Source organism: Agrilus planipennis, unplaced genomic scaffold (assembly GCF_000699045.2).
Source record: "Agrilus planipennis isolate EAB-ADULT unplaced genomic scaffold, Apla_2.0 scaffold47, whole genome shotgun sequence".
NCBI classification, from domain to species: domain Eukaryota; kingdom Metazoa; phylum Arthropoda; class Insecta; order Coleoptera; family Buprestidae; genus Agrilus; species Agrilus planipennis.
The window spans coordinates 126,472-152,595 of NW_020442442.1; the positions used below are offsets into that span (position 1 = coordinate 126,472).

At 32.0% G+C, this 26,124-nt stretch overlaps 5 protein-coding genes across 8 annotated transcripts; 3 read left to right on the forward strand and 2 right to left on the reverse strand.

The window, feature by feature from the left end:
* Positions 1-27: 27 nt before the first annotated feature.
* On the forward strand, positions 28-2,413 carry LOC108744576 (adhesive plaque matrix protein 2-like). Its single transcript, XM_025980363.1, has 4 exons — positions 28-263; positions 694-834; positions 907-1,035; positions 2,211-2,413. Exons 1-4 carry the CDS (start codon positions 227-229, stop codon positions 2,276-2,278), a joined length of 375 nt encoding a protein of 124 aa, XP_025836148.1. The 5' UTR covers positions 28-226; the 3' UTR covers positions 2,279-2,413.
* A 1,782-nt stretch (positions 2,414-4,195) lies between these two features.
* Positions 4,196-16,404, reverse strand: LOC108744584 (cold shock domain-containing protein E1). 4 transcript variants are annotated; one of them, XM_018480434.1, is made up of 10 exons: positions 15,988-16,094; positions 14,395-15,009; positions 13,269-13,968; positions 12,757-12,964; positions 11,652-12,503; positions 10,602-10,843; positions 8,780-9,364; positions 7,816-7,881; positions 6,325-6,507; positions 4,196-4,561 (listed from the first exon to the last, which is right to left on the reverse strand). In XM_018480434.1, the coding sequence occupies exons 2-9, from the start codon at positions 14,486-14,488 to the stop codon at positions 6,336-6,338; spliced, it is 2,919 nt and encodes a 972-aa protein (XP_018335936.1). In that variant the 5' UTR covers positions 14,489-15,009; positions 15,988-16,094; the 3' UTR covers positions 4,196-4,561; positions 6,325-6,335. The 4 variants fall into 4 exon arrangements, with proteins under 4 accessions (XP_018335936.1, XP_018335935.1, XP_018335933.1 ...); XM_018480433.1 differs by lacking the exon at positions 15,988-16,094 and adding an exon at positions 16,298-16,404 and having other exon boundaries at positions 4,196-6,507; XM_018480431.1 differs by having other exon boundaries at positions 4,196-6,507.
* A 62-nt stretch (positions 16,405-16,466) lies between these two features.
* Positions 16,467-18,158, forward strand: LOC108744588 (ataxin-3). Its single transcript, XM_018480448.2, has 3 exons — positions 16,467-16,595; positions 16,917-17,553; positions 17,737-18,158. Exons 1-3 carry the CDS (start codon positions 16,572-16,574, stop codon positions 17,967-17,969), a joined length of 894 nt encoding a protein of 297 aa, XP_018335950.1. The 5' UTR covers positions 16,467-16,571; the 3' UTR covers positions 17,970-18,158.
* A 1,550-nt stretch (positions 18,159-19,708) lies between these two features.
* On the forward strand, positions 19,709-22,017 carry LOC108744585 (sulfhydryl oxidase 2). Its single transcript, XM_018480436.2, has 2 exons — positions 19,709-21,881; positions 21,950-22,017. Exons 1-2 carry the CDS (start codon positions 20,075-20,077, stop codon positions 21,979-21,981), a joined length of 1,839 nt encoding a protein of 612 aa, XP_018335938.1. The 5' UTR covers positions 19,709-20,074; the 3' UTR covers positions 21,982-22,017.
* Positions 22,018-22,437: 420 nt separating this feature from the next.
* On the reverse strand, positions 22,438-24,432 carry LOC108744589 (flotillin-1). Its single transcript, XM_018480449.1, has 4 exons — positions 24,020-24,432; positions 23,538-23,876; positions 22,941-23,105; positions 22,438-22,867 (listed from the first exon to the last, which is right to left on the reverse strand). Exons 1-4 carry the CDS (start codon positions 24,272-24,274, stop codon positions 22,847-22,849), a joined length of 780 nt encoding a protein of 259 aa, XP_018335951.1. The 5' UTR covers positions 24,275-24,432; the 3' UTR covers positions 22,438-22,846.
* Positions 24,433-26,124: the final 1,692 nt, after the last annotated feature.

The following is a 26,124-nucleotide window of genomic DNA, read 5'->3' on the forward strand; positions in this document are numbered from 1 at the left end:
ATAATGTTAGGACGCGTTATCGTTTCCATACTAGAAGTGAAAGGAAATAAGAGGGCAACGACATAATATGTTGTAATTATCAATTCAGAAAATATAACAGACACAGCAATCGAGTTAGTAGCTATCGGATATCTCAACGCTACAGACAGCAGTTCGTATGGCATTCTGCTAACAGTGCATCGTCCGGCGTTGTTCAAAACGGAAAATTAAAAATAAAAATAATAAAATGAATCTCTTATTAGTTTTCACATTAACTATCGTAGGTAAGATTGAAATAATTATAAAGCTAATTAAAAATATTTTAAGTTAATTTATATTACGTTTTTAATGCAATTTCATCGAAAAATTGCAGAATTTTGAAAATAGCAAGTGTCCGACCAAAATAATTTAACTTTGTAAAAGTAACATTTTCGGTCTTACGAATTTAAATATTTAAATCGCCACCAAGTGATTATATACTTATTCATTTACAATGTATAAGTCTGTAACCTCGTTTAAATTATGTCTTATCAAATTATTATATACAAAATTTATTGTTATAAATAATTACTTCCGTATTATGTAAACTCGTTGCTTTAGATAATTTAGAAACGACCCAATTCTTTTTCTAATCCTAAACAAAAAGAAAATAAATGCTGATAAATTATTTAAAATGCAAATACTTGTTTTTAATATCAAAATGAATTTCTGTAGGTTTCCAAATATGTTTAAGTTGTGATATGGACCAAATCCGGCGAGGTTGCCGTATACAAAACCGCATGTGTTCGTGTGGTACTGGGTGCATTTCAGAATATCGATATGCAAATTTAAAAGAATGCCAAGCGGCCTTAAAAGGTTAAATAATAAACCACTTTTTAAAACCGTATTAGCACATTCTTCTCAACACGTTTTTTTATAAACTTCTAGGAAAAAAACGGGACATTTGCAACCCAAACCCTTGTGTCAACGAAGGTTCATGCTTACAAATATCTCAACATCCTGGCTACAAATGTCGATGTGAGGGCACAGGATTCTTCGGAGCACGATGCAACCGAGGTAAAGTTTACTCTTACAATAAGTCATTATAATGATGTTTTCTGGGATTTTGAGCCGTGGTCAATAGAAGAAATCAAATATGTCAGATGTTTCGTCTCCGATGTTGGTGTACGTTTTCAGTAGACTGTATAGTATGTAGCACTAAATCAACACCTAAATTCACTGATTGTGAGACGAAACGTCTGGTAGATTTCACTTACATCCACAACGGCCTATCAGCCCGGAAAACGATTCTTCTTTCTTTAGATGATACCGGATGTGAAAGCTATCCTCTATAAAAGTCAATGTTTTCTATCAATTTTACTATATACTTAACAAAGTTATACTAGTATAAAATAAAATTGTTTTATTTTTTATCGCCCTATTTATTGTTGCAAATATAATTATAGTTTTAATGCATATAATCATGCTCGTTGTTTCGAAACTATAGTTGCGTTTATAACAATACATAAGTTGATAAAAAATAAAGTAGTTTTATTTCGTGTTATTACAATTCGGTCACTTGTATGGGGAGCCGTCGGAGAAAAACATACAGTATAATTACTTCTCAACACCGAATGTTTAAAATCGATAAAATTACGTTGCACGCGGTCACGTAAAATGCTGTGCCCACCCGTGTAATGAAATCAAGAACCCCAATACGATTTTTAAAAGTATAACGTTCTATCGTAAATATTCTTATCTTTAATAATGTAAATTACTTTTAAGCCAAAAGAATTATTTTTATACATGAATGATCTAACTAGATTGCGCTGTGCGTTTAGCTGAAAATCGATACTTAATAATTTATGTATTTTTAGATGACGATAACCTTTAACCTTGACTTCGCTGGCATAAAAGTCTTTATATCTAGGCATAAAATGCTTATTTTCACATCACTTTTATGAACTGCTTTTACTTGGAAATACGAGGGAATAAAAATTTAAAAACTAAAAGAATAATGCTTATCGCAATTCAGATATAATACGAAATTATAAAAACTTACTCGTTGTTTGTCAGAACTTATTTGCCTTTATTCCCATAATCTTTTCAAATTCAAAAACACTATTATTTTTTAATAATCTTCAAGCTTCACAATCAAATGTTCTTCATTATAACAAACGGAAAACCTGAAAACTTGATTACTTACTATAAAAAATGTATTAATAAATATTTCATTATTGTTTACTTTTCAGCTTGCCCAATTCCAGGAGCAGGTGGTATAGGAGACAAGGTGTTTCCATACGAGTGCATCGTAATATGACACAGTTCACTACACAATTACAAATCAGTGTTCTTCAAGGTGCCATACACTTTTTTTAATTTAGTGTCTGCTCTTTTGTACTATATTATTATATCTTCTTGAGACATTAAGAAATAAATAGTTTTTAGAAATGTAGCTGCTGCTCGCTTAATATGTTTATTTTTCAGAAGACTAAAAATTAAAAAAGATTTACAAGTATTAAATGACTAAATAATAATTTACACTGAGTTCCTATTTTTTCTGAATTGAATATAGTCGCAGTACCCGGATCAGCAGCGCAGGAGCTGCACATTGTTATTATTATATGTATTTGTAATTAATTAATTAAATTAGATTATTATCACATAACAAGAAATAATTTAATGGCATTGAAAATACGGCAAAATCTAAGCATTTGGTGGAAAGGTTTGACTGATTGATACCAAATAATTAGGTAATTGTGCAGATGATGGGGATGGAAACGTGGAGGTGAAAATTGGAAAATAGTAATTATGTAGATGAGGCGACCGTAGAACAAAGGGGGTAGGGATGACCTTGTAGAACAGTAAAAAATTATTTTAAGTGAGAATATTGGGGGTGGAAGCGAAAAATCGAAAAAAAACACAACCCAATGCAACAGTAATAACTAGTTCACCAATTTTTGTTTTTTTAGAGAATACTTTTAAATTGTTTTAGGTTACGGTTGGTTTAGGTAAGTTTCTTCTTAAAGTTTTTGACATTTCGCTTCTACCATACTTTCTACAAGGTCATCTCTACATTTCCATTCATTCCGACCAACACAATTAAAATTTCCAATTTTCACTTTTACGTCTCTGCCACCAACTAAAATCACTTGTTCAGGGTTCTAAAAATTTTCACTCCATACACCCAATCCTAGAAATGGTACCACTATCTGCACAATTACCAACAATTCTTTTCGATTTGTTTAAGACCAGAGTAACTTATAGCCCTTAAACTTTACATTGTACGTATTTTAAATATTCAGTACACAATTGGGCACCATTAAATAATTAAAATACAACTTTAGAAAAATAGGTCTACAACTCACAGAATTCGGCTTATTTATTAGTAGTAACGTATTAAGGTAAATTTTCTAAAATATTCGTTAATAATTATTATTTATTTTAATTCTGGTGTTGCGTCTTTATCTCTTCGTTCCTTATAATTATCCATAATATTTGAAGACAATCATCATCCTTGATATAAATAACCTTTTTTAATAAAGTCAATAACATAGAAATTTCCTAGCAAGGTGTAATTTTAATGCTCTTACACTATTAGAAAGCACATCATTTACATTCTTTATTATTTATAAGTCAATTAATCAATTATGTAGGAGCAAAACGTTAAAGTTAAATTACTTTTTGGCTAGGTATTATAATGTGCACTACTTACATTTTGATTTATAAATGTATTTTTTTTTTTTGAAACAAAGTCAGTCAGTTTTATGAGCAATTTCTGCACCAAAAACTTGTTATAATTTAATAATTTAAAAAGAAAATCAAAATAAAATTGAAAAGATAAATTCACCTATATACAATATGACAATAACAGTAGAGTACAATAGCAGATTTTATTATTATTACTCCTTTTCGGAGGTCATTCTCTTCAAACAATTTTAATGTTTGTTTTCAGCAGTTGAACGAAATATTAGTAATATCTATCAAAAGAGACAAAAAATGAGCATTATTTTAACAACAGCAGCAATCAGCAACAGTAATTTTCATATTCCCCTAGAGCATTCACCTTGTAAAGCGACGGGAATAAATAAAATACGTGACCGGATTACGTATTTTATAAGTAAATTAAAGTCTGAAACAAGTGTTATGAACTCCACAGACGCATATTCTTAATTACTACATCAAACCTACCACTCTGAATAAATAAATAAAGTATAAAAAAAGGAAAAGATCCATACAGATCGAAAAAAATTTAATAATTCGGGCAAAATCGATATTAATATTGTACAATACACACAAAACTATTGCGACGTTCTTTCTTCCATGTAACAGCATCAACAAATAATTATTTTTCTATTTCTACGAGTATCAGGATAATATTAGACAGAAGGATGGAAAAAAAATAGTAGGGAGAAACGATGGAGGTCTGAGGAATTAAAAAGAAATAAAATCGCTTCGGTTTCGATGGCAATGACGACGATAATGTGTTCTTTACTTATTTTTTTTTTTTGTTAAGTCAGGTCCAGTTATCACAGAACAGTGAACCATCACAGGGAGTTCGTTTCGTTATGAGGATGACGACGGCGAAAAAGTGCTGCGGGTACTGCAAAAGGGGCGCGACATTCAAAAGAAACCAAACAAAATCATATTCTTCTCTAAATTTAATATTGTACAAAATGGGAAAAACGAACGACAAAAAAAAATTATGAGGATAAAGTTCAGTTCCAGACTAAAACGTTACGCAGTAGTTATCTCAAGGAATGTTGAAAGAATTTTAAATGCAACAAAAGAGCTGGGGGTTACTTTATTTATGTTAAAATCCTAATGAGAATGGCACGATTTTTTAAGTCCAGAACTGATTCCAACTTTATCTCCCGATATCGCAAACTGTGTTAGCCTCTCGTTATAAATATATTTATTTTAATGACAGAAACAATTCCCTTGAGAATGTGTGGGTAAATGGTCCCTCAAGCTACAAATATCATATTTAATACAACTAGGAGCTTTTTATCTCCAAAATATACGAGCGGAAGCAAAAAGTATTCTATTTCTGTATATAAATCTGAACTCGTAAACGATTAAATGAGTCTTCACGATTAATAAAACATAATATTCATTGCAGATAGCATAATAAGCGTAAAACCCGAATTGTAAGGATTGAAATCGGACAATTACAGCAATGTAAAAAAAATAAATACGAAAATAAAATACCTTTTTGTTTTTATTTTTTAAAGTAATGCAAGTTCTGCTTTCATATTTTGGAAATAACAGTAACAGTTGAACAAAAATATGAGACTTTTACTTGAGAAAGAAGATCACCCTTTGTTATATTATTTAATTAAAATCTTCACAGCTTTGACAAGATTAGTGTGAGAGAAAAAGTAAAAAACATTTTACCTTTCCTTAATTTTTAATTATAATTTATCAAAACTAATTGTCCATAAGTTGAAAATAAAAAATAAATAAAAAGAGAAACAGCACAGTTTATGAGTATCGATGCAGTCTTTCTAGGTTTTTTAATCTAATTTCTTAACGACGTAGTTACTTAGTTACAGTAGCAGTAGTATTATCTAAAATTTCAAATTCATTATAATAATGAACTTCAAATAACCAATTGTTTATACTTTTTTCTTGCTTGCTGTTATGTTTCCAAGCAAAATGCGCATGAGCTTTAAACTATGGGGCTTCTTTTTATAACAGGTATCACATAATTTAATTACCTTACAAAATCACGGAATTTTAAATGATGAAAAAAAAAAATAAGCAGAAAAATGTAATTTTTCAATTCCAGAACTAATATGGTAGATTCTTACTTTTCGTTTTAAACAGTTACCCCATAGCGTTCTTCGAAAGCACATTTAACACGTAATATAAGAACAAAGATTCTTTCTTTTCTATGAAGTTATTTGATTGGGAAACAAATGCAAATGAGAAAAAAACTATTTTTTTAATAAACCAAGGTACTATTTTTTTGTTCTTTTTTTTTGAATGATTTTTTTTAGCATTCATCCACTTACAAAATATTGGGTTCGTTTTTTTTTATAACAAGAGCAGTATTAAAAAAAAGAATCGGTTAGAGGCTACAGAATTAGTGCAAGAGAAAAAAATTACAGTAATAAAAAAAAAACAAATCAAAAGGCGCTAGTCCTCACATAATTCTTTTTTGAAGACGACAACGAAGATGATTATTTAATGGGGATGCATAATGCGGGGCGTGTTCTCTTTTTTCTCAAATGTGTTCAAAATGTCCTTATATGTATGTATTTATGTGTAGTCGTGTATGCATTTATGTATGTATGAAGGTATGTATGTATGTGACTTATTTTTTTGTTGTTTTCATTAATTAATTTTTTTAAATATAGTTACTATTTCATTCATTATTCCGATAGAGTTGTTCCAGCTGATCTTGGCGTCCTTGCTTCCGAGGAAAACCCCTTCGATCCGTCCGGTCCTTTAGGTTGTCTCAGCACCATCAGTCTAGGTCCCGCATCGTCCAAAGATACTGTACGTAACCGACTTATCAGGCGTTCTGGTCTCGCTTGTCCATCCCTGTAAATAATATTTTATTTAACTTTTTGAACTCATGATATGTAGTTATTCTCACAGTTAAATGTTCTGCCTAAAGAAAATGCACAGATTTGCCCACAACAGGATGAAAGGAGTTCATTCCTTTTTTTAAGATGTTTTTATAAATTTTAGGATCTTACAGGTTCAATGACTATGTTTTGCTTAAAAAATGTTAGACTGTATTGTATAACACACGAAAAAAAACAGTAACAACGTCATGAGCGCTACTCGAATTGATAAAAAAAGTTTTGAGATACACCTCTATCGTTTAACATACTACAATTTTTCACAGAAAATCTTCATATAATCTGCAAATCTAGATCTTACATTTTATAAAAGAATAAAACAGAAAAAAGGCCTCATTTTAGAATCAAAAATAGTACCTTTATCTAGCCATCTATTTTATTACCAATAATGTTAATCGTTTATTATAAAAATATGATTTTTTAAATTTTATTCTGATCCTATAAAAAGTCGAATTATACCGAAAAAAAAAAAAATTACTCCGAAGTATGAATTCTTAATTCATTATCATAAACCCGAATCGTCTTCGAAATTTACAATTCCGACTCATATCAGCTGATAAATATAAGATAGATTCTAGTCTCGTGCATAAGTAAACATACAGTTCATTTTTCAAAACAAATCAATGGTTCAATATTAGAATACTGGGCTACATAGATACTGATATACTCCTTCTCTAAATTTCGTGCCGATTTGCGTTCGCACAGAAGAAAGGTGTAGTGTACATGGATGATGCTACATGAGCAGTTTAGCAAATAATGAACGAAATATACGTGTTTACGATGGCATTTTAATTAATAGTAATCTGGACGACGACAAACGTCATCCGTAAAGCCCGCCCACACTGCAACTGCAAAACGGCACATTTTCAAGTATACCGAGCATAGGCAAAGGCAAGTGGCCATGCTTATTAATCCAGATTCCTTGCTGGGACGCTATATGAACAGACCGGAAGAATCCTTCTTTTAAATTTATGTTAAGTAAACTAAAGTGACCCGATCAAGCGATTTCTGGTCTATGTTGAAATATAACTTATGCATCTTTTAAAGGTTAGGTTCTGGTTAATTTAAGTTGCCCTAATTTAAAATTTAATCTAGTTCTGTACACAAGTGTTCATCATTACTACTGATTCTCATTAAGAACCTCGAAGATTATAATAATAAAGTAGACGAAAAATTCACAAGAAATCCAAAATGATTATCTTTTAATATTATACTTTGTTTTACTTAACGATTAAATTACACAGTTGGCATAAATTTTACTTACAATTCATATCCTCTACCTATCATCTTGACCCCTTGCCCATTGGCTGTGCGACGCCCACTCTGGCAACTGATGTGAGGCGGAATTATAAAATATAAAATATTATTCCGCTGATAAAGTTAACGACTACTTAAACGCAGTCATACTAATTCCGTGCACGGTGGACTTTTTAGTAAAATATGTTACTCCGTCAAAAGCGTTTTTAAAAACCAGGCTAATTAATTAGCATTTAAATTATTAGTTAACGATAAGTTAGCCACTATATCGTAACGTAATTAATTCTGTAGGTAATTTAATAATGAATAAAAATTTCACTTACAATCGATTACAAAACAGTTATGAACAATTGAATGAAATTTTTATCATGATTTCATGCTATACTGGATTATTACTAGTTACTAACGTTTTTGATATGCTTCGATCAGGCACACTGGATTGCAAGGATCTAGGCGCCAGATTCGGATGAGCCACGAACATAGCCGAACGACAAGTATCACGGACATTGATAACTGCTGCAGAGCAGCTCCAGCGTATGCAAACGACATCGACATTCTCTTACTAATATGAATATATTTTTTCAAATGAGGATACCTAAACTAACCATAACCTAACCTTCAAGAGGTGCATAACATTAAAAAAAAAAATAGTAAAAAAAAGTTAATAAACAAATTAAGAAGAAATAAAACGGTATAGCAACGGCCGGGGATAAGCCTGGTTCAGCCGGTGTGGTAGTTGGGCATCATATACCACCGAGTCATTGACACTTGTTGAAAACTGCTCCATATAGCAAGATTATGTTCCTATGTTTAACCGTTTGTCGTCCACTTCGTCAAAGGACAACTTGGAAACGTTGGTTTGCGTTAGTTTACATCCGTGGCTCATCCGGTGTGGTGACCACATTAAAATCACTGGCACTTGCATTAAAATTTATTTTTTTTTAATTTTTATTATTATAAATAACACTTACCCGACTTTAATAACGTTACATGCGGACGATTTGCCGTTTCTCTGGTTCGTGACGAGCACAAACTCGACCTGATCTCCAACTTGAAGATTCGCGTTGTCTTTAACCTCGGACATATGAAAGAAGAGCTTCTTTCCCTCTTCAACTTCGTATGCGAGAAATCCAAACTGGCCTTTTATCGCGTCCACCGTTGCTTTCAGTTTTTTTCGCATAGCAACGATATTTGTGGCGCGTCCATCTGACCCAATTTGGAACTGAACGGCATCACCAACTTGCAGCAGTTCCCTCTTGTTCGCTAATCCCATGATTCCAAACTCACATTCCTTTACCGTTGGCACATTGTTACCTCCATCGTCCGTCCATTGAATTAAGCCACAATATTCAACCTGGTCAGGATTTACCGAACGTAATGGGCGTACTATTGTTCCATCCAAAACTTCTCCAGATGCTGTGGGGAGTTGGATGGTTCCTCTGGGAATTGTTCGAACGTTTTCGGCCGATGAACATGTTCCCGATTTCTCGCGACTGCCTAAATTGTACTCGACCTCTTGACCTAATTCTAGTGTGTTCGGGTCACCTTCATAATTACTACACAAAAAAAAAACATAGTAGTCATTGCAGTGTTATTTTGTATAAAAGGCTCAGAGTAAATGGTAATGATTAATAAGTAAATGTCAATGTATGTCACAAAGTAATATAAAAAACCGTTTGTCAAATAAGTATTTTAAATAAATGATGGTAAATTATGAAACCATATTGAGACTATCTTACAGAATTAAGCAATTTCAATATTTTTATCCAGAATCTGGTCATTTTAAATATATGCATATAATTAAAATCCTGTCTTGTATGAGATACATGCTTCCAGATAGGTTTTAGAATATCAGGATATAATCAGATTAATACACTAAGTATGCGTTATGTTAGATAAAAAAATTATGAACTGAAACATAATTACTAAAAGTTTAAATTCATTATTGTTATACCACTATTTTTACAACACTTTAAAGAGCTATAGAGTATTTTAATTACATAATTCATAATAAAATAACTATGTGCTAATAATCTTCCAAAAATTAGAAAAAAACATTCAACTTGTTTTGTTTTAAAACTACAGAATCATATCATCATGTTAATAATGGAATTACAGTGTGGATTCATCTTTATAACAGAAACTCACTATTCACTTGCTCGGTATTATACTTGAAGTAAGCTATGATTTTAACTGAATTCTCAGATTTCATTTGGTCATTTAATGATATTTTTTATGAAACCAGCTTTTTTAATAAAAACCTGAAGTTTCTTAAACAGAAATATAAATAAAACACTTAAAACCAAAACTCCACGTAAAAACGTTTTGTAGAAATGCACTTTAGCTTTGTAAACGTTTTTATGTTGAATTTTGGGTTTAATGTTTTATTTAACTCAGGTCCATAGAACTCCATTAATTTAACTTTCTTGTAAAATCAGAAATATATGAACATATTAGAATGTATACTGATTTTATTATTTGTCTTACTTGTAACACATTTATCATTATGTACAAGTAGCCCAACTCAAGTTTATGAAATAAATAAACAACCTTACTGTATTTATTTATTTAAAGTGTTTGCCTACTTATCATCAAGTTCGATTATTTTGCTTCATAGTAAGTGCCATACACAATTAATAATTAATAAACTTTTTTTTTGCTGAGATATTGAAATATCTGAAGATATTTGTTTAAGCAAAAGAATTGTCATTACATTAATGCAATGTCTTCTTTTGTTACGAGCAACTTTTCTAATCTTAAACATTAACCTATCAATGATCAAAGTATACTCACCTAAAATGAAAAAACACTTCTTTGTCATGTTGAATAGTCTCTATAAAGCCAAAGCCATCCTTTAAAGCTGCAATGAACCCCTGATAAATCTGAGCATTGTTGCTAGTATTATTGTTGTTGCTATTACTGTAACGGTTGCTCATTTTCGTTATACCATTCGTTTGAGAAGCCACCTGGATCACCTGCACGTCCACAGCCACCAGTTCCTTGTTTCTTTTCACCTGATTCAAATTAAATTGAACCTACAAACAAAAACGATACACTTTTAAGAAAAGAAAATAAATATATTTCTCACACAATAAAGTGCACAAATGTTAATGAAATTCGTGTCGTCAAAAATAAGAAATAGAAAAAACAGAAAAGGCGATAAGACTTTGGACTGTTAAAAATTGAGCAATAAGTCAGCTGGTAAATGACGAATTCCACTAAACTTATAAAAGGGATTCCCCTGAAAGTTATTAGCTCATTTGTGACTCAATAATAACAAACTTTTCTTTGTAAAAATCATTTTTGTTTTATAAGATAATGTTGACATTTCCTAATTTATAACGCTCATGTTCCATTAGGAAGCATAAAAACATTTTTTATCATTTAGAAGTCAATTATTCATAGATTAATCAATTATGTAGAAGCAAAACGTTAGGTTTTATATATACGTATACTACTTATATTACGATTTCCACATGAAAAATGTTCTGGGCTGCGTCAGTCAGTATCTGCTATGATTATTACATTATCTTCATTTTTTTTTAATTGAACTTAGAAGCTAAATTTTCCTAATAACATAAAGCATACTTTATCCTAGGGATTAGATTCTGCAGTGTGCAATCATTTTAAACAGCATCATTGTATTTCCCTTACTATAAGATAACAAAAAATATACATATGGTTTTTAATTTATGAAAATTAATTTTTTCCATGAATTGTTTATTCTATTGCAAGTAAATGCTTTATTAACCTCATGCTTTTAAAAGTTTTCAGCAATTAGTAAAATACTACAATCAAAAACTATCTCCAATGCAATACAAAACACTAATAAAATAGTCTTACCTTATCTCCAAGTCGTGGGAAAGGTTTAATTTCGCAGTCTTTTAAATAAAAAGGAACCGTTTTCTTGGTGCCGCCCCCGTTCGTCGTCTGATAGCTAATAAGCCCACAATCGACCATTTCTGCCGTCCCATTACCGTTCTGTTGCTGTTGTTGAAGCTTCGTGGGACTGCGTCCACCGCCGTTGGCCGTTGACCATCCGTATGGCGACGTCTCGCGACACACGACTCCTGTCAGATCATTTTCCACACGAGTTTCAAATTGTACCGTACCCGGTTTGAGTCGTTTCATTCTTATAGCGCTCTGGCGTCCATTATTGCCATAAGTGGAGGTCCCTCCCCCGCCTGCGACCCCTGTTTGATCCTGAACTACGGTGAATTCGAACTCGTCACCAGCCTTGACTTCCTCGTCTACGTCCAGGACCTCGTTGAAGTGAAAAAATAGACGCGGCTCCCGTTCGACGCACTTTAGGAAACCAAAGCCGTCTTTGGTTGACGCTACGACGCCCTGTTCGCGACGCTCGCCTGATACGACGAAGCTCTCGTCAAGGAGAGAAATGTTTGTAGCACGATTTAGCTGATCTCGACGATCCGTCGCGATTTGGAACTGAACCCAGTCACCGTGACGAAGGGTGAAGTCGCCCTTTTGGTCTTTCTCACCGAAAGCTATCTCCACTTCCGAATGGTCTGGTGCTCGGAAACGAATACGTCCTGGCAACGCGTCTGTTTGATGGCGGACATTAGGAGCACGATCCAGTGGTTTTAACACTTGACCTTTCAGAATTTCTGGTTTTAAGTCCTCGAAAATTACTGTACCTGGTGGCAACTTTGTTATGTTACAAGCCACTTCTTTGCCCTAAAAAACAAAAGAAAAGCATTTTTCTCATCTTAATCTATTATTTACCACCCTTAATCTAATCTAACCGTTTAATTTCGTTCTTAAAAAAAAAAACAATGTTTACCTTTTACCATAAGGGAAAATTTGACAAAAAAAAAAGGAAATGACTAGAAAATGAAAGTTCTGCTTATATTTTTTAATAAACATAATTAAGCAATACATATGTATTGCTAGCTTTTGTTTATTAAAATAAATACGAAAAAGTACTCACATTACGTGTCTGTATTATAAATTCTACATCATCGCCCAAATGTAACTCTTCCTTCGTTTTAGCTTCAGAAAAGTGGAAGAAAATTTCTTTCACTACATCAGCGCGTTCTATAAAACCAAAACTTTCTTTCATTGAACATACAACTCCTTGGTACTTCACTGGGTGGGCTGGATTCTCTAAACGAACGTGACACGCCCCAAGATTACCTCTAAAACAAAAAGGAAATACAAATTTAAATTGACTGCCACAATGATTAGACTACAGAACACAATACATAATAAATTAAAAATTGTATATATCCAACAAAAGAAAACTTCTTTTTGAATTATAATACTATTAGTGCCATTTGATACTGACTGATCTCTCAAGCTATTTATTTTCACGTTTTGCAAAGTTAAAGGGTTTGTTGGCTAAGATTTGTTCAAAGTGTTTAGTTCAAAGTTTACATACAATTGAAGTACAAATTCATATGCTTTTTTAATCGTATGAAACACCAAAATTCTTTTTTTTACCTATTATTCGTTGCAATTTGAAAGCTGACTTTGTCACCAGCTCTGAGTACTACATTTCCTTCTACATCGTCTTTAGTATAGGGTAGAAAGAAGCATTCGCCTCTGTTCTCGTAACTGATACGTCCTTGGGTATCACCGCCAGAACCTTCGGCCTTTAGTTCGGTGGTAACTGTGCCGGTGACGCGTTCTTCACTCATGACAACTTCCGGCGCGATCTTGGTAACAGCGCTCGCTATGGGTTTTCCCGTACGCCGATCATACGTCATTTCGAATTCGACTGGATCCCCAATTTTCAAATGTTCGATGTTACCACTAAACTGGCTAAAGTGGAAAAAGAGACGTGCCTGTCGTTCGCAACACTGGATGAAACCATACGAATGTAGTAATTTTTCAATGATTCCAGTTTCCCTCGTTCCTAAATTCGAAGAGTTCGACGACTCACTATACGTTGTCGAGTTATTGACACTGGAGAATACACTGTTGTTGGTGTTGGTTGTGTGTGAGTCTCCGCTGCTGTTGTAAACATTGTTGGCGTCCAATGAGAATGTGCCTATTGGTGGAAACCGGGAGGTTGTGTGCGTCGTACTGGATGATCCGTATAGACTACTGAATGTCGACTTGTCTTGGAGCAGGGGAAAATCAGGTCCAAAACGGGAGCTTGAGTTTGAACGATTAAAATTAAATGCTTGTGAAGATTTTCCTAAAAACAAAAAAATGAGTATCAGAAGTGGTTTTAACATAATCACATCAGTATATTGTATAAATTAGAAAATGTAAGGAGCAAGCTCCTTTTTCAATTTTTAGTTTAGATATATATATATATTTCAAATCAAACATGAAAATCAACAAATTAAAATTAATCAAGATGATATTTTTTTCTAAAGCACTTAAGATTACAAAAAAAATATATAAAATCAGTGTTTGAACAGATAATATATTTAAACCCTGGACAATTATTTCATCTTAATAAGTCATTTTTAAGACTGTTTACCAAACAAAATAAAAAACAAACAGTCCCTTAACGTTATATTGTATTACTGACTTTGACTTTACCACATGAAAAGAAGAAAAAAGAAGCAAATAAGAAAAAGTTTAAAAGAAGATTTTTAATTGATAATTTTCTTACCATTGCTGGTCATGCTTTTGAAGTCAAGTATAGCCGAGTCTTGATGCAAGATATCGGGCGGCTGGAACGATTTCCACTGAGGATTGGTGGACATAGTGCTTGTTGAAACAATGATTTAACTTTCCTTCGTATCAATTTTTTTCTTAAGTGTAGCAAATATCACAGAACGGTTATAATGTAATACCTCACAACAGTCAAAATTATGGCAGCAAATACGTAACAACGAGCCTCACCAACTTTTTTTGAAAAGTTCCGTTTTGCAGATAGGATATTACTATTATTATGTAGTATGAATTATTATTATTAACTTGTTCACAAAATACAAAACAATATTCCAAACAATTTCATAAAGTATTACTCTTATTTATTCTTCTTCTTCTGCTTCTTCTTATTAATTATGTTGCAATTATAATATTACTACGATGACTCCACAGTCACACAAAATTTTATATGTAAACTGAAATGTTAAATAAAAATCCTCAGATGTCTTCAATGCGTGCTGGGTGCGTATTGTGTTGTTACTATCATAATTTCCCAAGGCCAGTAAAATGTGCTATTTTTATAATTACTCTTAATTTTTTATACAAAAATCTTGAAGTTACTTATTTACACAAGCTGAAAAAAATAAAGACATTAATATTCAATTTCGGAACCACAAATAATAAGAAATAAGCTTGAGATATAACATTTAAAAAATGTATAGTACAGTTTTTAATTTGATTACAAGCCAAATAGTATTAAAATTATAATTGAATTATGAATAATGAATAAACAACTCATTTACCCAAAATTTTTGATAATTTTTACAAAAACATTTTAATTATCTGAAATTCTGACCTTCATTATACTAGCAAATTATCGTTTTCAAGAATAAATTTCTTTGAATGTTTACCTGTTACTATAATTGTAAAAAAAAAATTAAGGTTACAAATAAATAACGGTTTTTGCTGTTCGCTTCGCACCTATTTGTTTTACTTTAAAGACAAAATGCATTCTTATAAATTACTGAAACTTAATTATTTTCTTAAATTTAGAGGAATTAAAAATTAATATATATTTTATTTTTAGATTCTATTATTTTCCATGTAATAGTTGTTTATATCTAGTAATTTACTAACTTGTTATAGATCTATACAGCAATTTTCACTGTATAGATGCAAACGTTACAAATTGAAAAGCAAAATAGGTTTTATCAAAATTGTTTTCAAAATAAATGCTGTAACTAATTAATAGACGAAAGAATCGTTGGCCACATTATTGATTTGTGTTATTGCTATTCATTAGTATATAAAAATGTGACAATTATTTCTCATGCAGAAAGTTCAGAAACATTAATTTAGAAATATTTAGATATTTGATTAAATGTGAATAATGTCAAAATTTAGTAAAACGAGACTTCAGGAGGAAATTGACGAAAATTTGTAGCGAATGTGCAAAGTAATTTAGCTGTCAATATATTATTTATGAAAAATTACAGTTCCGGGCGCTAAACTATTTCTCAAAAGAATGTTACCGTCCAAAATTAGTCGTTACATACTTTTTGAGAAATAGTTGTGTGTACTTTTTCAGTAATTCAGAAAATTTAAAACTCACCACGACACAGCACAGCACTGACGACATGCCGCCATGTTGAATGTCAACATGCACATACGAAAGAAACAAACAAAACAATCGACACAACAAACAAGACAAGAAAGAAAATTTCACTAAAAAAAGTCCCAAATATAACAATTAGGTACTTATTACTAGGAACTAACAACGTGATAATCGAAAATCCTCATATTAATTTGAACTAGAATTCGTTTTTTGTCTTACCTTAATAAAGGTTATTTTGAAAAAAAAAACAAGACAACAAAAATTCACTAAAAAGCAATCTAAACAAATAAATACAACAATTACTTACGAAACAACAATTAGGCGATCTTAATTCTCTTATTAATTTAGACTAGAATTATAATAGTTTTTTGTTTTACTCTAATAAAGGTTATTTCGAAAAAAAAAAATGAAATTTGGTACACTACACTAAACCTAAATGTTTCTAATGACATGAAGTTGTTCCGTAATATTTTTTGCAAATATTTCACACATGACGTATTTAAAGTCGTCGATTTTTAAGGAATTTCAATATATTTATTATTATAAAAATAGGCCGCATTGTCTTTGTCCAACGGGATAGGATGGAAACCATTTTTCACGAAAAAGTAAGTTAAAATTAATACTTACATACAAATTTTGTTTTTTTATTTAATATTTTTGTGACTTGTATAACACAATATCTTACATTAGGAGCTTTTACTCAGTACACGAATTACGTACTGAACCTTTAAATCATGTCCATAAAGGAATTACATATCACAGTTGCCTGATTTTGGTTACTTGTAACATTACCTTCATAAGGCGAGAGAATAATCACGGAGTATTGTTTAGTTTTGGTGTGTAAAGACTTACAATATAAAGACAACATGTTTCTCTGTGTATAATCAATTATGTACTAGTATTGACACATCTTTTTGAAATTTTAGCAAGAAGGTTCGTTGTGTGCTCAACATTGCCTTAATGCTTTATTGCAAGGGGCCTATTTTACACCCGTAGACTTAAGTTCTCTTGCTCAAAGGATGGATGAAGAAGAACGCCTTCGGATGGCAGAAAGTGGTGAAGATTCTGAAGAATATCAGAGGTTCCTTCAACAGCCTTCAGGTAACATGGATGACAGTGGTTACTTTTCAATTCAAGTGATTAGTGCTGCACTGGAAGTGTGGGGTTTAGAATTAGTGCCTTACTCGAGTACAGACGAACGGGTGAAGGAAGCTCTGAACGATCCAACCAAAATGCAAGCGTTTATTTGTAATTACAGGGACCACTGGTTCACTATACGGCGTATAGGTAGACAGTGGTTTAATTTGAACTCGTTACTTTCTAAACCACAACTCATTTCTGACACTTATTTATCATTATTTCTGGCACAGTTGAAAAATGAGGGATATTCAATATTTGTAGTGTTAGGTGAATTACCTGAATGTGTGGCTGATCAGGTTTTGAAACAGAGACCTATTCAATCAAATCCCAGATCTGTAGTCACCGCAGCTCAATCTCAGAATGAAGAGGAAGATCCTGACTTACAGGCTGCCTTGCACCTTAGCCTTATTGAAGATAATGATGGTTAGTTTTGCAACAATTTTAAAGACCGTTTAATTTCATTAGATAAGCTTTTTGAATATTAAAAACCATCAGTGGAATATCTTGCCAAGACTGGCTCAGAATGCTAATAAATTATCATCTATGCATAAATAAAATATTATTGCCTGCTCATAAGTACATAGTAGAAATTATTTCTATTTTTAGGTGGAGATCCTGAAGAAGATGAATTAAGAAAAGCGCTAAGATTGAGTTTACAGGAAGAAGATAGGCAGGAAAATTGTGAAGATGATGATGATGAAGAAGTGCAGTTACGGAAAGCAATCGAAATGAGTTTAGAATGTAAATCACGTACACCATCTGTGCCCAGTAGTCCATGTGATCCCGAAGAAGTTCGGGCCAGAAGATTAGCGTTTCTAAATCGGACGCAAAAAATGTAGGATATTATTACATTTGTTTTACTTTTCTTTCTGTCATAAAAATGTAATTTATTTTTATACACTGGCTTTAATTACCATCACTAATTAAATACTGAGTGTTTGTGTATTTATTATTGCATTTAGTTTTACAATTACAGTTACTACTGTAGATAACTATTTTATGTTAAATTTTTTAATATATTAATAGAAAACTTCACACGTAAGTCTCAGTCTTTTATTTGACTAGTATAAGTAATTCATTTTTAATTAATAGTAAATAAAATGGAAAAAATGTTTATGGCACTTGCATTAAAATTTATTTTTTTTTAATTTTTATTATTATAAATAACACTTACCCGACTTTAATAACGTTACATGCGGNTTAATTATCTTTAGTATGAAGTTCAATGTTTGGAGGGAAAAATAAAATATTACCTTAGGACCTCCGTAAAAGTTATTACAATACGTAAAATATATCAAAAATTTATTAATCATTTTATTTTTTGAATGTAACTTTAGTATGAATATTTTTTTTTCTTAATATTCATGGTCCTGTTCACCTTGTTTCTTTGGTACCCAATGGTAATAATTCATTTTGTTCAAAATCTGAAAATAAAAACAAAAGGGTATAGTTTAATTAACACCATTGGAAAATAAGGAGTGCAAATATATTTAGAAATAACTTTTTATTATCTGAAACTAAAACATTAGTAGTATGTACACATATGTATCAAAAAAATAATTTAGTGTGTGAAAATAAAGACAGATTTACATTGATTAATAACATCTGCAAAAAAAGAATTAAATATTAAGTCTTTAATGTTTTTAACATTTATTAATTTTATAAACAAAGACATAAAAGAGTTTTTCATTACAATTTTCTCACGGGACCATTTTTATAGTGAAACAGGTGAAATGTAGAGAAGAGACGTGAAATTCTTTATGCTTTTTAAGAATTGTATTTATAATAAAATTTAAAAACAAAAAATGGAATGCAGGGATTTTGTGTACTTTTTTAATAGTATAGTACTATTTTTTCAAAGTTTAGCCTATTGTTCTTCAAAGGCTTTTCAAGTTTATGTACCTAAATGTACGTTTTTCTAAATATACGTAAAATTATGCCCTACTTTTTATTTAAATTAATAAACGAAATGGTTTTGGTGTTTTGCATAACGAAAACATTAGATCTTCTTTTCCTTACTTTTTTTGTTTAAAAATTATAGTCTCCCTACTTAAGAGTAACCAGGTACTATACTTTTTTTAGGTCAGTACTGTACATTGTTTTCTTTTAAAACCAATTCATAAATTATCCTGTTATCACCACAATGACAATCGCCATCGCATGCGTTGTGCAATGCATTACAGTATCCTGTTATTTAGTCATTACTAAATTAAAAAAAGAAGAAATGTGATTTATTCAACCTTTTACAAATACAGGAGAAAATAAAATTATTGAACAATGTTCATTTCAGTAAAAAGTGAATAATCATTGCTCATCATTTTTACGCAATTTCGCAATTCGTTTGTTATCAATTGATGAGTAAAAAGGAAAAATTAGTGACATGTAGGTAATTGTAACTGATTGCAATTCGTACGCTGTTAATACATTAGTGCGGCTGTCAACTGCCACCTCTCATGCAATCTCTCCCACTCGTTCCACAAAATAATAATAAAAAGACGGACGTGGATCATGATTAATTCCCCTTTTTTTTTGTTATACTAATTCACGTACAACACATGGAAACTTTACGTATCTCTACAATAGACAACAACGGGGAATGCATTTCAGAAATCAGTTAGTCTACAGAAGTTGCTTGGGGCTAACGGTCGCGTTATGACATGTAGAACTTTCTCCCAGGCCTCGGTAACGAAAGAGGTTATACTTATGGACTATTTAATTAAAAATCTAATTTTAAATCAAAGCTACCTTTAAATCGAAATACGTAAATTTATTTAAGTCTAATATTGACGTAATCAAGTTAAGCTACATACATGTAAATAATTAATAATATAACAGAATTTCTCAAACATCGTCGTTGATCACTTACAAGGCTATCTACATTATCGAATTTGCTGAAAGTGGTCACATTGGTGGATACGATATATTATACGAAGACGATACAGACATGTATGGCAAGGAACAATTGTGTAGTGCTTTTATTGTGTTATTGTGCTTCCGAGTAACGCAAAACGCGTCTCTAAGTCTCAGTGAACAAAATAAATATAAAAGTCTGATTGAAGGCCAAGGTCTCTATACATTAGATGATGGTGTTGAAATTTTGACTAGTCATAATTTTAAAAATGAACTGTACGGCCAAAAGAACGCTTGGTTGATAGAGTTTTATAATAGTTGGTGCGGTTTTTGTCAACGTTTTGCACCCTCCTGGAAAGCTCTCGCCAACGACGTGAGAGAATGGAAAGATTTGGTCAACATTGGGGCGATTGACTGCTCCGATGACGATAACAGCAAAATATGCAGGGACTTTGAGATAATGGCTTATCCAACGCTGTTGTATTTCCACGAAAATTTCCAAGAAGGGCCCGACAATCGCGGTGCAGAAGTTGTCAAGGGAACCGACGTCCATACACACAGAGAAAAGTTGATAGAGAAACTTATCAGGGAACAAACAGAGGGCCGAGGAAAAATATTTCCGCCTTTGTTACCAATACATGATACCTCAAATGTTGATAAAATATTTAGCGAATTACCTGTGGATATTCGATACGTTTTCTTGATCGTTGAATCACCTCAGTCACTTCTAGGACCAACTGTGGCTATGGATTTGCACAAAATCAATGAAATTAGAATACTTCATACTTTTAATAATAATTCGCAATTACTCGGTAAACTTGGAATTACGACCTCAACTTCGGTAATTGCTCTGTCTTTGCCAAAAGACATGGTTCACCTCTCAGGCGATTTTCAAACGAGAGCTGGCATAAGTACGGCGATATTAAATTTCCTTGAGTCTAAAAAAATTAAAATCCCCGAAAGATCCCCAAAACCTCCGATATTTACCGGTAAATGGGCGGATGTCGAAGTTCCCGACATTTCTTCTCTTATGGAAGCTAGGGAGCGAGAGGCACTCAATAAAAAAATAAAAGAAATGGGCGATGCAGTTTTCCAAATGGATCTCGAAACGGCCCTTCGCATCTCTTTGAAAACTGAAGTTGGAAGAATGAAAAATATATCGGGAGAAAAACTGGCAGCTTTAAAAGCTTATTTAAATGTTTTAGCCAAATATTTTCCCTTCGGCCAAAACGGAAGGGTGTTTTTGAATCAACTTAGGAACCGAGTCAACGAGGCAACTAATACCATTAATGGGGAACAAATATTTGAAATAGTCAAAGATGCTGAGAAAGATAACAGCAAAGTATTTTCGTCTCCTGAACGGTGGCTAGCTTGTAAAGGGAGTAAACCCCAATATAGAGGATACCCATGCGGATTGTGGAAGCTCTTTCACTTTCTCACCGTGAGTTCCGCCGAAAGTGATTTAAACGACGACCACGCTGATCCTTTAGAAGTGCTGAATGCTATGCACGGATATATCAAAAACTTTTTTGGATGTTTTGATTGCAGTAATCACTTTCAAGATATGGCCCGAAAAAAAGGCTTATCATCTGTACAGTCTCGTGAATCTGCGGTTCTGTGGCTGTGGATGGCCCATAACACTGTTAATAAAAGGTTATCCGGCGATTCTACCGAAGATCCTGAAAACCCGAAAGTCCAGTTCCCTTTAACAGAACGTTGTTCTTTATGTAAAAACACAGACGGTTCGTGGAATTATCCCGAAGTGCTCAAGTACCTGAAGCACGTCTATAGTAGTATAAATGTCAGATATATCGGCTCCGACTCCAGAATTCTTCACTTGGGGTTAGAAGGAGCATTGCCGAGCAACGGATCAAGTAGCATCTTCCAAAATATCGATACGAGTATGTGCTTTATTATTTATATTGTATCATTTGGCCTGATCATTATTCTAATTCAATATTTTCTAAAGAGGGGTTACAGGAAAAAGATGTACGTTCATGACATTTTGGGAAAAGTTTAACAACTGCAACTGCATGACAAGAAAGAAGGTTAAAGTATTTATTTCTGATTCTCTTCTACTTCTGTACGATGGAATTGAAATTTTGCATTTAATTTTATTACTCTTTGTTTTTGGCATTCCACCACATCACTCGCTCTGTAATATCGGAAAACATTTGTAGGACTGAAATTTTGTGAACAATATTATGTATTTAAGAATAATAGTTATAATTAATAAAAATATTGTTGGTATAATTTTTTTTTGTTATTTTATGCCAGTAACGTCACTAATATTAGGTTTTATGTACTAAAAAAATGTCCCTAACGCTAGATTATGAAAATATCAGTTTCTGTTGTCAACACAGATTATTACAAAAATTGAATATCTTCAAATGAAGATTTAGGAATTGCTAGGATAAAGGGTAAAAGGACTGTGGCAGTATATGTTTTAAAAAGATATAAATACTGCTTATTTATTGATACAAATTTACATTGTATTGTTAATTTTAAAAATGTTGAGTAAATCAAATTTAAAAATGATATAATAATAATACCGATAAAAGAACAAGTAATTAATTATATCTATTAAAAGTTACAAATATAATTTTATACGAACCACAAATACATAATAACATTACATCTATTTTGGCGTAGGACGTGCAAAGCTACTTTTTGCACATGCCCTGTATACATAACATACCACATTCTTTGACGATACGCGTATTTTAAAATAAAAAAACTAATATTGGAATGTCAAAACTACTCGTTCTTATAGAGAGGTAATGACTTTTTTGTGCTTTTTTCCCACATACATAAAAGATTACAGACATGTGCATGATTTGGCTTCATCTATGGGTGGAGCCCTTGCTTAAGCAGCCGCATGTACTGACTGGAAGTCGTATAAAACAAAGTTCATTCAATTATTACAAAAACGTTTCGTATTAATTTTATTTCTGGCTTACCTTCATTACGTCTACTCCTGTCATCGACTTGACGAGTCCTGGGACTTTGGTAACTATACTGAGAACATCTTCGGTCAGTTTGGCAGCACCAACTTCTCCGCTACCTGTTGATACCATGGTTATTTTTTTCGCTTGAGACAATGGGGCAGCAACTTCTGCAGCAATCTATAAAAAAGGCAACAGAGCAAAAAATATCAATAATTGCCTAGTTGTGTAACCCAAGCAACAATTTTCTATTTAAAGATTATCAGCATAATAGCATTTAATTTGAGATTGTTTTTATTGCAATAGTAAAATTTAAACTGTTATTGACTGATAGATTAACCGGCTAAAGAATTTGCTTACTGTGTAATAGTTTTCGCTAAACATTACATAAAAATGTGAAAGTTATGCCATGCTTAGAAACGATTGGTTATATAACCAATTGAAAAATCTTTTGGGAAAAAAGACCTGATATAAAAATAATTGCTACTTTCCCATGCAAAGTATTTTCCTTGTTCTTTGAGTAAATTTAAAACCAAAGGAAAATGATTCATTACCTTCCCTCCTGCAGAATTATTAATTAACTATTTTAATATTTGAACCCCTGTTTTTTACCTGTGGTAAAACATTCAAGAACATATCGATCATTGCAGCGTCTTTGTATTCTTTCCAAGCTTCCGCCTTTTTGGCCATTTGTTCGGCCTCAGCTACCGCTTTGGCTTGAATTGCGTAAGCTTCAGCTTCGCCCTTAATTCTCAACGCTTCGGATTCGGCTTCGGCCTCCAGTACAACCCTGTTATGATTTGCCTGAGCCAATCTTTCTAAACGATATTTTTCTGCTTCTGCGGGTCTTCTTACAGTTGCTTCCAATTCTTGTTCTCGTCTGGCAATTTCTTGTTCTTGGACAGCAATCTCTTGAGTTCTTTCAACCACTTGAATCTGCATTTGTTCTTCCTATAGATATGAAAAATAAACGTTTTTTAAGATCATCCTAGATATTTATTGATATTAACTGTTTCTAAAATTAACTAATCGACCAGTGTTATCGTTATCGCCATTTGATAATGTAATTATTATTGATTGATCGATCCACTTACTTTTATACGCTGTCGCGTTTTAGCTGCTTGTAATTCGTATGCAAGCTCGGCTTCTGCACTCTTTGTTTGAACTTCGACATCGTATGCAGCTTTTTTTAATTCGAAATCACGCCTGGCTTTGGCGATCTCGGTGTCATTCAGGAAAACGGAAGCAACTCTTTGTTCTTCGGCAATGGCCTCCTTGATGGTCGCTTCCGCTCTGGCTTCCGCTTCACCGATGCGAGCATCTCTCTTCACTTCAGCGGTTCTGGCCATGCCCAAGCTTTTCAGATAACCCTAGAAATGTTACCGTTGAAAATTAAGGTGTACGGTTCTGTGCAGTTTCTAGCATTGATAAGCATTTATCTGTTATTTTTTTCATGATCTCAAAAATTTCTTTTCTATATAGTTTAACATATGCATGCACTGATATTTTATTTTCAATTAAATTTTAAATACTACAGGATAAACTTTCTTTGGATTCAGATCTCATTTTCGTAGAGATATACAATCACGGATTAGATAAGAAGTTAAATTTTCGACGTTTAATAGCAAGCGTAAATTCTATGATGAATTAATAGCGATAAAGTGTTTTTATAAGATTATAAATTACTTGCAAAATTCCTGTTGCTAAAAAGATTAAGTATGTTCTTATTAATCTTCTAATTTATCGATATTTAGCGGATATTATATAAAATTAAACGTATATTTCAATACTGAGCAAGACTTATTACAAATGGATGTACAAGTATGTTCAAAACAACTTCTGAATGCAGGGAAACTAATTTCACGTAAAACGTATTTGAGCGGGTTTAACTAGTATATTCTACACGTATTGTAAAAATTGTAGTTTAATTATATTTCTATTACATCAATTTGTAATGCTTTCTATATTTACGGTAACTTGGAAACATAATCAGTTCATTATCTTTTTGCGAATAAAATGGTTGTAGGCGTCGTTAGATCGTTAACAACAATTAAGAATACTCAAAAAAACTTTAAAATCAACAGTTACAAATTATTAATTAAAGGAAACGAAAGTAAAGTTTCAAAAATACATATTAATTGTTCACAACAATTGTTTCACCATAACATTGACTTCTTTAGGTGAAGATATTCTGGAATTGTTGTGAACAACTAATTTATATTTTTGAAATTTTACATTCGTTTCCTTTAATTGATTATGGAGTTTCAACAAGTAAAGCCTTCTACCATTAATTAGTTACAAATTATCTTTAAAAAGTGAATGAATAGGTATTGATTTTAAATGTGGAACATTACGAACAAAAACTTTACCTTGTAAAGAAATAAAATACTTCAATACTAATTCAAATAAATAACAACATCCAAGTTATTGAATAGATATGGATTTACTTCTAATTTTGCTCATGATGTTAGCAAAATTATACCTTATTTGTTTATAAATAATAATTAATCGAGTAATTCGATAGACATATAATAGCTTCAAGGATTACATCGTAATAATTTTACATGCGAATACTATAATGTACTTGCTTTTTTTTGTAGTTGTGTAATATGAATTGTAAGTCTACAAAAGTGATTTTTTTGAATATTTTTTATGAAACCCGGATCCCCCGCATATATTTTTTTAATTAAAAACAGTAATTGATGTTTTTCCAAATTTTGTAAACCTTCATTTGTTCGTAAATTTCTCCTACTGCTTTAGAATGCTTTCATTCAATTCGCCCAGCTGATTTAACCGTAAGTTTAACAAGCAACAAATTTCTTTGTTAATTTTAGTAAAGCCGATTTATGGGTAATTAATTACCATAAAAAACGTACACACCAAAATGTTCAAACAATATTACAATTATATTTATGCTGTAAAAAAAATTAAATGAAATATATTTTGATTTGTTGGAAACCTTAGAACCCTTGTTTATTTCATCATTATAATAATCTCAATCAAGTGATTTTTAAAAATGTCTTTTTATGATATGCGACAAGTAAAACGAAAATGTATGCCTGTGTTATGTATATGTATTGTCCACCTTGTACGGTTAGCGAAGCAAAACAAAAATGTGATGTAGGCAAAAGCGTTACATTCAGAACAATTAGTTTTTATTATTTAGAATTAAACGTAGCGTTTTCAATGCCAAAAGAAC

What these genes read in the sequence shown, in the direction of transcription:
- LOC108744576 (XM_025980363.1), top strand. Translation starts at nt 227, where the DNA reads ATGAATCTCTTATTAGTTTTCACATTAACTATCGTAG. An exon ending in ATGCCAAGCGGCCTTAAAAG is followed by an intron (nt 835 to 906) that starts GTTAAATAATAA and finishes ATAAACTTCTAG; the next exon opens with GAAAAAAACGGGACATTTGC. An exon ending in CGGAGCACGATGCAACCGAG is followed by an intron (nt 1,036 to 2,210) that starts GTAAAGTTTACT and finishes TTTACTTTTCAG; the next exon opens with CTTGCCCAATTCCAGGAGCA.
- LOC108744584 (XM_018480433.1), bottom strand. Translation starts at nt 14,488, where the DNA reads ATGTCCACCAATCCTCAGTGGAAATCGTTCCAGCCGCCCGATATCTTG. An exon ending in GAAGTGTTTTTTCATTTTAG is followed by an intron (nt 9,365 to 10,601) that starts GTGAGTATACTT and finishes TTTTTTGTGTAG; the next exon opens with TAATTATGAAGGTGACCCGA. An exon ending in TGTAACGTTATTAAAGTCGG is followed by an intron (nt 7,882 to 8,779) that starts GTAAGTGTTATT and finishes GCCTCACATCAG; the next exon opens with TTGCCAGAGTGGGCGTCGCA.
- LOC108744588 (XM_018480448.2), top strand. Translation starts at nt 16,572, where the DNA reads ATGGAAACCATTTTTCACGAAAAA. An exon ending in AAACCATTTTTCACGAAAAA is followed by an intron (nt 16,596 to 16,916) that starts GTAAGTTAAAAT and finishes TTGAAATTTTAG; the next exon opens with CAAGAAGGTTCGTTGTGTGC. An exon ending in CCTTATTGAAGATAATGATG is followed by an intron (nt 17,554 to 17,736) that starts GTTAGTTTTGCA and finishes TTCTATTTTTAG; the next exon opens with GTGGAGATCCTGAAGAAGAT.
- LOC108744585 (XM_018480436.2), top strand. Translation starts at nt 20,075, where the DNA reads ATGTATGGCAAGGAACAATTGTGTAGTGCTTTTATTGTGTTATTGTGC. An exon ending in CTTCCAAAATATCGATACGA is followed by an intron (nt 21,882 to 21,949) that starts GTATGTGCTTTA and finishes TATTTTCTAAAG; the next exon opens with AGGGGTTACAGGAAAAAGAT.
- LOC108744589 (XM_018480449.1), bottom strand. Translation starts at nt 24,274, where the DNA reads ATGGCCAGAACCGCTGAAGTGAAGAGAGATGCTCGCATCGGTGAAGCG. An exon ending in AAACGCGACAGCGTATAAAA is followed by an intron (nt 23,877 to 24,019) that starts GTAAGTGGATCG and finishes TCATATCTATAG; the next exon opens with GAAGAACAAATGCAGATTCA. An exon ending in TCTTGAATGTTTTACCACAG is followed by an intron (nt 23,106 to 23,537) that starts GTAAAAAACAGG and finishes CCTTTTTTATAG; the next exon opens with ATTGCTGCAGAAGTTGCTGC.